Source organism: Volvox carteri (genome assembly GCF_000143455.1).
Source record: "Volvox carteri f. nagariensis unplaced genomic scaffold VOLCAscaffold_60, whole genome shotgun sequence".
Classification (NCBI taxonomy): Eukaryota; Viridiplantae; Chlorophyta; class Chlorophyceae; order Chlamydomonadales; family Volvocaceae; genus Volvox; species Volvox carteri.
In genome coordinates, this window is record NW_003307603.1 from 788,517 (window position 1) to 799,717 (window position 11,201).

Below are 11,201 nucleotides of genomic sequence, written 5' to 3' on the forward strand. Positions count from 1 at the left end.
AGGCTCAGTGAGTGGCAACAGGAAATGGGTTGGGGTGGAGGGGGGGGTGTAGAACAGGGCCGGTGAGGGTGCGGTCACAGATCCGAAGGGCGGCCGGGGAGGCCCCTGGAGCAGTGGGGGATATGACCGACGGGGGATGAGCGGGAGACAGATAGACAGACAGACAGACAGATAGACAGATAGACAGACAGACAGACAGATAGGCAAGACGCTAATCGAGTCATAATCGAGCCCGCGGCACTGGCAGGAAGGTATGGGGGAAGAACACCGCAGAACGTAAATTTACAATTTCTTAATGTACGGACGTTCCCGCCGTACCGCCACCGTACATCCAACCCACCATCCAAAACTCCCCGCTCGTCATAGAGGCCTCATCCTGTACGGCGGCAGGAATAGGGGGGTCAGGGGAAATCGCGGGGGGGGGGGGAAAGAGGGCTGCGTCTTACAGCACGTAGTTTTCCCATGCGCGTGCGTGCCTCCTCAATTACACAAATGCCGTGCCGTGCTCGCTCACAACACGCCTCCTCGTTCCCTCGCGTGTGTATGTGAGTGTGTTTTGTGTGTTTTGCATGTTCGTACATTTCTCCCTCTTCCATCCCCCTCTTTCCCCCCCCCCCGATCATCACACTCACCAAGATGAGCACCTCGTACTTGCGGATCCGCTCCCGGGTTTCCTTCTTGTACATGATCTTGAAGTCGGAGTACTCGGTGGGCACTCCGCAGCCTAGGGCGCTGTGGAGGGTGGTGCCTGCGAGAGGGGGGGAGGGAGGGGAGGTGTGACAAAGGGGGAGGGGGAGGTCAGGGAAATTCTTATGATCATGATTCCCTGGTGGTGGTGGAGATGGTGATGGAGATGGTTGTGGTGATGGTGATGGTACTGATGATTCGATAACACGCGAGGTTAATTCGTGTCGAGGGAAGAGGAAAGCGACAAGTGCCGCCAGCTGTGCAGTCCACACCAGCACCACCCGGGGGGAGGAAAAGGAGGGAAGGGGGGAAATAAAACACATTGGGACAACAGAATGCAGACAGAGTGAAGAGGATCATGATGATGATGGTGATGGTGAGGAGGGGTTAAGGAGGGGGGGGCGGCACATCATCGTGGCTCTCGGGTAAAAGCTGTCGTACGATGCCGTACCTCCAATGTGCGTCGCCGCAATGCCGGTGGATGCGCACACCGCCACCTTCTGACCGAATTCCTCGCCGTACTTTTGACGAAGCTGCTCAATAATGCGAGTGAGTACGAACGTCTTGCCTGGTATGTGTACGTATGTGTGTGTGTGCAGTGGTGGAGGGTGAAGGCGAGGGGGGAAAACCGGGTAGGGTAGGAGCCCACCGTAGTTTTGATTTTTTGTACGATAGGAGGTCACGGAAGGCCACCACCGCCTGTTCCCCCCACCCACTCCCCGGCGTGTCGAGTTGCGCAGCTGCTTTCTTTCAACACCTGCCTTCCAGTCAATATACATACACACATACAGACACACACATACAGAGGCACACACATACAGACACACACTCACACACATACAGAGGCACACTCACACACATACAGAGGCACACTCACACACATACAGAGGCACACTCACACACATACAGACACACACATACAGAGGCACACTCACACACATACAGACACACACATACAGAGGCACACATATACAGATACACACTCACACACATACAGAGGCACACTCACACACATACAGACACACACATACAGACACACACCCACACACATACAGACACACACTCACACACATACAGAGGCACACATATACAGATACACACTCAAACACACAGAGGCACACACCTGTGCCGGCGTTTCCAGTAAAGAAGATGTTGTCGCCCTGCTCCACCAGCTTCAATACCCGCTCCTGAGGTGGGGCCGGGGGGTGTGTGTGGAGGGGGGAGGAACGAAGGTTGTGTGTGTGGTTTTGGAGCTGAAGGCTGTGTGTGTGGTTCCCCTTGCGTGGCTTGTCTTGGCCCATGCTAACAGCTATTGTGAATACACTCACATATACATATACGTACATACGTATATACATACATACGTACATATATACGTATATATACGTATATATACGTATATATACGTATGTATATACATATATACGTACATACGTATATACATACATACATAGATATATACATATTACCTGTTGGGGTGTAAGCTGCGGGCTTGCCACCTCATCAGCATCAACCGCCGTCACGGCACGGGGAGGGCGAACACAACTCCCCGCACCCGTCGTACAAGAGTACGGATGCGCCACGACCCCCCTCACACCGCCGCCGCCGTTGCTACCGCCAGCAGAGCTGCTACAACCTAGCTCCGTTTCGCTGACGCGCGTCGCCCCGCCGCCGTACGTATCGCTGACGTAACTCGTGGCGGCGCCTCCACCGCCGCCGCCGCCGGGGTACGATTGTCTGCCAAAGAGGCTTGGCGGGGGTGTTGGAGATCTGGACGGGCCGGCGGCCCCTGCTGCGAGTGGAATGTGATTATTGTGGTGCGGCGGCTGTAGCGGTGGTGGCTGCCGCGGCGGCGGCTGTAGCGATAGGTGGTGCGGCGGCGGCTGTAGCGATAGGTGGTGCGGCGGCGGCTGTAGCGATAGGTGGTGCGGCGGCGGCTGTAGCGATAGGTGGTGCGGCGGCGGCTGTAGCGATAGGTGGTGCGGCGGCGGCTGTGGCGGTGATGATTGCGACGTCGGCAATGGAGACGGCGGCTGCATCGGAAGCTGCTGCATCGGGCGGAGCTGCTGCGGCTGCGGTGGTGGCTGTAGCTGTAGCTGCTGCTGTTGGGGGAAGTCACCGCGAGCCCGGGAGGGGTCTGCGTAATATAGCCAGTAGGGGGAGGCAGCAGCGGCGATCCCGCCTGCGTTGGGTGCCGTATAATGAGGCCAGCACACACCGCCACCGCCGCCACCACCACCGCCTTGGTAGGGGCTCCCGTACATGATGTACGGTGGGTAGGCGCCGCCGCCAGCCCAGGGACCGAAGCCGCTCGGCCAGGGGTTGTTTGTGGGGGGTTGGGGGTGACGTGTATGGTTTTGTTGATTTGGATCTCGTTGTGGATCCCGAATCCCCTGCTGCTGCTGCTGCTGCTGCTGTTGTTGGATATGATGGTGCCGCTCCTGAAGTACATCCAGCTTGCGACGGGTGGTTTCGGGGCTGTCGTCAGGGTAAGCAAACAACACCGCATCGCCGCCGCCGCCAGCGGCACCGGCAGCACTGGCGCCAGGGGGCCGTGCCGCCGCCGCCATCGTGGCGCCGCCGCCGCCACCAACACCACTCCTAACTTCTTCATCGTCATCGTCCTCGTCATCGTCACCGTCGCCAGCTGGAACACCGATGGACGGATCCGAGGCGAGCGGCCGGGGGCAGGGGCCCGGCGGAGAGGGGATGCACAAGCCGCCCTGGCCGCCATGAGGCGGTACTGGCGGCATGGCCCCGGCCGCGCAAGGCCCCCCGGCTCCCAACCCCGACCCCCTCCCAGCGCCGAGGACCAAGGGGGTACCCCCCCAAGCCGTACCGCTACCGCCGGCGGTAGAGGGACCCGGACCCGGACCCGGGGGCCCCCCTCCCAGGCCAAATACCGCCGGCCCAGCTCCGAAGCCGCGGCATTCGGGGGCCCCCTGGTCCTGGTCCTGGTCCTGGTCATGTTCATCGTCAGCGAAGGTAAGGTCGACGAATATGGGTTGTGGCGCTGAGGCTCTGCCGCCTCCGTCTCCGTTTCCGCCTCCGCCGCCGCTTGGGGGCCGGGACAGGCGTCTCCGACCGCTGGCAGAACGCAGGCGCGGGGCGCTGTGGGCATGGTTGTGGAACGGGGGTGCGGCAACCCAGGGTGGTTGGGCTGCGCCTTCTCCCGTCGTGCCGAGGCGGTGATCAGGGAGTCCCGAACGGTCGCCCGCGCGTGCTTCCTGGGCTGAAACTTGGCCCAAGTATTGAACATCATCATCAGGGCTCAGAGAGGGTGGCAGGTCGGCGCCGGCATAACCGCCGCGCGGGTCATTTGAAATGTGCTGTAGTACTGTTGCTGAGACGGTCCACCGGGGAGCAGGGTTTCTCTCGGCTTCGTCGTCATCAAGCCGAGCCCGCTTCATGGCCGCTTGTTCCGGAGCGATGAACAAAAATAAAATAATAAAGTTGTCACATATGGCAGCAGGTTATTGAAGCATGATAGTATGGATGTAAATGGGAAAATTGTGTGAAAGGGACGGCTAGCTCCACTCCCTTAGCCGCGTATTTATCTTACTTATTACGTAGATGTGTGCATAGACGTGAGATGTTTCAGGAATTATGCCACGAGTGCAGTGTATTGTTCATGGGTCGGCTATACACGCCCGGCGCATTGTACGAATTGTTCTGAAATGCAGCCAAGCTACAAAAATTGACAAAGTATCACAATTTGTGCAAAAGGTTTTTGTATGAAATTACATTCAAACAACAACATTGCACGTTTCCCCGACGACACAGGTAACGCCGGGGGTCCAGGTCCTGTGGAGTGGTGTACCCCAATAGAATTGACGATGTGTACGCCCATTATTAGTGCATTTTAATAAGGAAAAACTGCACGCGGTAAATTCTGCGATGGGTAATTCATTATGTCGCGCAGACGTTCGTTCCATTAACGTGGCCTGTATGGCAGGCCCTTCCTGAAAACCTTGAATAATCCTATTCCTACCGATCGAGATTCAGCGCGTAGAAGAAACTGGTCATTTGGCTGAGTCGCGCAAAGCTTATAAGCACGGCCCTTGCTAACTGAAAAAGTGCTTTAACACAAGAGAAGACGATTCGTCAAAACGTCTAATGCACAAACCGAGCAGACTCGTTTCGATATTTGGAACGAAATTAAGCTGAGTGTTTGCGCTAGGGGCTTTGCCAAATAGTTGCCCCGAGACGTTGTTATAACTGCCATTACGACAGCGGATGTTTGAAGCGCCAAATAAGCCAAGGGATACTTTGTATAGTTTAAAGTACACAGTGAATTACCCTGCAGTTTCAAGGTGTTGTCGTCAGACGCGCTGCATACCTTTCTGTTTGGAGTAGGGTTCTTGCGAACGAAGCTCAGAGCTTGTTTCCTCGGATGAAGTCCTGACATGGCCACAAATTCGACTTCATCCGCTGCTTGGGTTTGCCCAGGGGCCCTTCTTCCAGGCCTAGGGCCCAAGCTGTTCACATTTCGCCGCGGCCTCTTAAAGTTGCGCGCCAGTGCTGCACAGTCCAAGGCAGCACGTTTCGCTGGCTTCCTTCGTCACGGGCGCCCCAGTCATTCCACCCTTGGGGTAAAGCGATTCAGCGTGCCGCCAGAGCGCGCTGCCAGCTCCCGGCCCTCGTTGACAAGGCCTCCTGAATTTAAGGCCTGGGTGTACCATGGGCTTGGAGGTGGAGCCCTGGAAACTATTCTGTCTCTGTTCTCCATCGCCATCACGCTTACAGGTCTAGCGGTGGGTACTCGCAGTTGAAAGAGACACTGCGCGACATCCCGTCTAGGCCATGCCGACTTACCAGGCTGTCCCCTCACAACAGACGCCGACCGCTGCGTGTCCTGCATGAAAATCATCACAGGAGAGCTTCTTCTTTCTTTGCCTAGTTTTCCGACACCAGCAACCGCCAAGCCTGCTCCTGCGGTTGCTGCTTATCTGTTCTTACGTCAACGGTCACTTCCTCGACCGATTCCATCCATCCACATCTCTCAAAAGCCACGGCAGCCATAACTACTTTCCCGGAGGGCAAAAAATAAAAATTTACTAACAATCTGCAGGGCAGCGGCCCGTTTGCTACGTTCTGAGAACACCAGCTGAATCAGCTTTTGTGTGACCAAGGATACCCGCATGTCGCTCGAGCGACAGTGTGCCGCGAGGTCGCGAAGTCGCGTACTGTAATGGGCTGAAGGCCCCCGCAGCTAAATAGCTCAACGCCCTTTCTTTTGTATTTTGTCCTGCTGTCTTGCCCCTCCCTAAAAATGGCTTTGTTCAGTTTTTGCGTTATTTCTCTTTCTGTCCACGTTGCGTCCCCCTGTTTATTTTATACATGCACACTTTGCACACTGCTAACGTTTGCGCTGTCTCCGCTGTCCGCTTCCGTCTACGCTGCTTGGCACGCGCTATGGCAGGCCACTCTCGCTTTCCAGCGCGCCCAGACGACGGGCGTCCTGCCGGTTGTCGGCGGCGCGCCGACGGCGGCGACGGTCTACGATGTCGCGGCGGCGCGACAAAGGAGAGACCAGGCGGCGGCTGACGGCGCTGTCGCCGGCCGTGGCGCGGTGGCGTCGACGCCGCGCAGCATCCCCTCCGCGGAGACAGCCGTCACCGCCACAGACGATGTGGAGTACGATACCGGGCACGAGTACGACACGGGGTCCGAGAGCGCCAATCCTAGGGTTCAGGACTGGGTATACGGCACATTGCCGTACGGTACGTCCGCAGCTGACGACGTGTACGAAACGCCCTGGACCAACCTTTGCCGGTACGAAGGATAAATTTTAAACGAGCGATGAAATAAAGCAGTCCGTTTACCATAAGACCCTTTTTACTTTATTAAATTTGAAATTTGTATAACGGCCGTACAGCTCTTGCTCCAAGCTGCTGCTGTCAGTTTTATTGCCTTTTTTGTTTATCTATTTGCTGTTTCCTATAATGATTACCGTTATTGTTGTTTGTTTGTCGTTGCTGCCGCAGGTGGGCAGTCTACTGCTTGTGCTACCAAGAGGCGTTGGCGCAGCAGCAGCAGCAGCAGCAGGCCGCTACCGCTGCCCCTGCCGCTGCTGCTACCACCGCGGCCAAGGCAGCTGATGGGGCGGCTGCAACCGCAACCGCAACACAGGAGGCGGCGGGGGTGGCGGCGGCGAACGTCAAGGAGGCGGCGGCGGCCAGGCTCGCCGCGGCAGCGTTTCCCGCCTACTTGACCGCCTACGACGACGCCGCCGCCGCTGCGCCGGAGCGCAGTGCCGTACAGGATGCAACGGCGTCGTCGGGATCCTCCGGCGAAGACGGTGCCGGGCCCGCCCTGGAGACCCGTACGGCAGCCAGGTGCGTGTCAGCTTCTCCAACTTCTCCAATTTCTCCAATTTCTCGTTGCAGCGGTACAGCATCATCGTGAACCAATGCTTTTATTTTATTCCTATATATACCAAAACGTCATCTACAGCACTGCGCAGCCCTGTGCATTGCGTACATTAAAGCCCCCATCTTTCTGCAACAATTGTATGTACTGTGTTTTTCATTTTTGGGACATTGTCGTAATAAAGGCGGTTTCCCCCCTCAGCAATTGTCGGGTCTCTTCCACCCAACCCGTTCTTTGCTCCCCCCTGCTGCTGCTGCCCACCACGGACCATCGCAAAACATGCGATGGCCCCCGTACTTGTACGGCACTGTACGGCTTGCGTACGGCAGGCGCTCCGTCGGGCTGCGCAGCGGCACCCGGGCACTTGTGCGGTTGTCGACCCAGCTGGTGGAGGTGCCACTGAGGATTGTGGTGAGAGCTGTGTTGATAAGAGTGAGGTGGTGGTGTGTGCGTGTGTGTGCGTGTGTGTGCGTGTGGTGGTACCCTACAAACGCGGAGGGGGGTTAAGAAACTTAGGAGAATGCTTAAGAACGATAAGAATGTCTGAAGAACACGGAGGCGTCGGGTGTGCATTCTTAAACATTCTTACACTGGGATTAAGCGGTTTTATGTAAGTATGTCATATAAGTATGCATTAAGAATGCATCAGCCATGAAAACATTCTGTAATGAATGCCTGATGGAGCTCTTATAGTTCCAGGATAGGTAATATATCACAGTGATTGTGAAACAGTGAACATACCATGAAATTTCATGAAAATCATGATTTTCATCCTGGAATTATAAGAGCTGTTGATGATCATCAACATGTGTCTAGGTCTAGACCTTAGATCTAATAATGCGAGATCTAACAGGTTTAGACCTGTTAGATGGATTAGCGAGTTCATAGATATCTATGGCTACATCGATGTACCAATAATTAAATCCCCTATCAATCACCATGAATATCTAGTTGGCCACACTGCATATACATCAGTGTACACTGATGGAGGGTGTCAAATTGGCGGCCCATCCTTGCATTCTTGGGGAGTCTTGGCAGCTGCAGGATGCATGAACATGCATCCAGTCAGTTGGATACATCCTACACCCCCTTTCCATATCCTCAAGCCAATGCTTGCTAACATCCCACACCCTGCTGACTGCATCCCCTCATCCTCTGCCATCCTCATCCTTGGTGGGTTGGTGTTGACTCTTCCTGGGTCCACATTTCTATCCTTCTCCTTCCTATCCGTATCATGTGCTCGACCCTCCACTGCATCCTGACTGAGCATTCTGCCACCAAGGGGATAATAATAATTAGCCAGGCGCAGCTGTCAATGAAGGTTTTGGTAAATTCGGTCTCCGGCACCCAAGGGACACCCAAAAGACAGGGAAGCGACACCAAAGGGACATGGAAGGGACACCAAAGGGACATGGAAGAGACACCAACGGGACATGGAAGGGACACCCAATTGGGTGTCCCTTGCAAGGGACACCAAAGGGACACCCAAGGGACACCCAAGGGGCACGGGAGGGATACCCAAGGGGCACGGGAGGGATACCCAAGGGCAACAAAGGGACAAGCGGAAGAGACACGTGGAAGCGACACCCAAGGGACACCCAAAAGACAGGGTAGAGACACCAAAGGGACATGGAAGAGACACCAAAGGGACACCAAAGGACATGTGGAAGGGACACCCAAGGGACACCCAAGGGACATGGGAGGTACACTGTAAGGGATAAGCTTCCTCCCCTTTGGGGAGAACCTTCGGTGTCAAAGGGGTAGCACCGGAGGATACCCTCCTGTACCACCCTGCCACCGGAGGGTACCCTCCTGTACCACCTAGCCACCGGAGGATACCCTCCTGTACCAGCCTGCCACCGGAGGATACCCTCCTGTACCACCTTGCCACCGGAGGGTACCCTCCTGTACCAGCCTGCCACCGGAGGGTACCCTCCTGTACCAGCCTGCCACCGGAGGATACCCTCCTGTACCACCTTGCCACCGGAGGGTACCCTCCTGTACCACCTTGCCACCGGAGGATACCCTCCTGTACCAACCTGCCACTGGAGGATACCCTCCTGTACCACCTTGCCACCGGAGGGTACCCTCCTGTACCACCTTGCCACCGGAGGGTACCCTCCTGTACCAGCCTGCCACCGGAGGATACCCTCCTGTACCACCTTGCCACCGGAGGATACCCTCCTGTACCACCTTGCCACCGGAGGATACCCTCCTGTACCACCTTGCCACCGGAGGATACCCTCCTGTACCACCTTGCCACCAGAGGGTAACCCCCTGTACCACCCTGCCACCGGAGGATACACCGACAGTATCCTAGCACGGCAAGAACGTAGTAGGGAATCTCCGGCAAGTAGGCCGAGAGGTAAGCTACCTGGGCGGGGTGCTATGGTGAGGCACTTAAGCATCACGACTACTTGGTATTCAGAGTTCAAGACTCCGCTGCCGCCGTCTCAGATTGTTTCGTACGGGTCTATGTATGCTATTGCTTGTCGCTGGGTTGGACTTCTTCCTCCTCAGCGAGGACTCTAAATTCCACGCTTCTGCAAAGCCAGTCATCCGCGTCCAGGTGAGCGACTGCTACAGTTTCAGTAGCCTCAAACTCTTCTTGTGGGGGCTTGTAGAAAACACATGAGTCTGCCAGCCTCTCCATGGCAAGCAAGGATGCTTCCATTTGGATTCAGCTAAACATGGCAGTGGCCTCGGGGCGCCTCTTGTTTTTCATGCAGCTGCAGCAGCCAGGGATGGTGTTGGGCAGTGGGCTGCAGCAGGTATGTGGCCATGTCAGGCTGCACGCCAGGTTTTTGTACAGGGGCCAGGGCTGATAGCTGACTTGCTGAACAGGTGTTGAGTTGTTTGTCGTACACGCACATATGTTCGTGTACGGCATTTGGCGCAGCTCACAGTATACGCACACGTTTTAGCATAGATAGAGTACTTATGCGTCTTGCGACAGCTCTCAGCATCTTGAGGTGTCGTGTCTTAAAGCATAGGTTTAGGTTCGAAAGATTAATTCAAAAGTTTCGTAGTCTATGGTTCGAGTCCAGCGTAACACCCCCTGAAATGAGAATTTGAATGTAAGAATTCCTGAGATATCTGCGGCAACCTCAGAAAAGGGTGCTTACAAGTAAAATTGCAGGTGAGAAAGCAGAGGTCGATACACGTAACTGAATGGCATTTTCGTCATGACCACCCCTTAAGAATCCCACATTTTTAAGGCTTAAGAATGAAGCAGCAAAAAGAATTTCCTGAGAATATGACTTAAGAATGAGTGCCATACTTAGCGAACCTATGGTAAGAACGGTTAAAACCGTCCAAAGAGCAGCTAAGTATGCTTTAGACAAAGAATCAATAAGTTGGCCTAAGAACGTATAAGAACACCCCAAAGAATGGAAGAGAATGCATAAGACTGCTGGGCCCGAAGAATGCTAAAGAATTTGAAAGAACGGTTTTAAGATAAACGGAGGTCATACGAACGTTCTTAGAACGTTCTTAGAACAGTGTAAGAACGTTCTAATGATTATTCAATTTTATCAATTTGGCTGGGCTAAGAACGACTTAAGAACGTTCTTAACCCCCCTCCGCGTTCGTAGGGGTAGCTGCGTGGGTCCCTTTCCCGCCTTTCGCCGCAGCCGTGCGTAACGGGGCTTTACCACTTCCTGAACCCCGGGGGGTCGCTCGATGGCTTTTCACCGCTGCTCAGGACGCGCTCACTCACTCGCTCGCTCGCTCACTCGCTGGCTAGGGGCAGTTTCTTCACCGGGACCTCCTGGATGGACGGACGACGCCAGCTGCAGCTCACTTCCCCCGGCAGCTCCCTTGCAGCTCCCTATGAATCCCCCCACCGCTTCGTGCCGCCTGCTGCTGGTGCTGATGTACTGATCTCTCCCTCCTCTTACCCTCGCGGAGGTGCAACCGCCTTTAATGAACCGCATTAAAAACACATGCGTGGGGGATTCTTCGGAAGGAAAACCCTAAGTCCTGGAAAAGCGTTTCCGTTTCCCTTAACCAAATGTGTTTGTTTTTACGAACGTGTTTTTCATCGTCCCGTCAGGACTGGGCGCTGCAAGTGGACCAGCCCATCAGGCGGGGCGCTGCGGGTTGGCCGGCAGCCGCCGCCGGTACGGCGTTATCCGCTCCGT

At 55.4% G+C, this 11,201-nt stretch overlaps 1 protein-coding gene across 1 annotated transcript; it reads left to right on the forward strand.

Annotated features, from left to right (window-relative positions):
- Positions 1 to 8,938: 8,938 nt before the first annotated feature.
- On the forward strand, positions 8,939 to 9,379 carry VOLCADRAFT_66975 (uncharacterized protein; the record flags this gene model as incomplete). Its single annotated transcript, XM_002956346.1, has 1 exon — positions 8,939 to 9,379. A coding segment is annotated over one exon (441 nt), but the record flags the coding sequence as incomplete, so codon positions are not given.
- Positions 9,380 to 11,201: the final 1,822 nt, after the last annotated feature.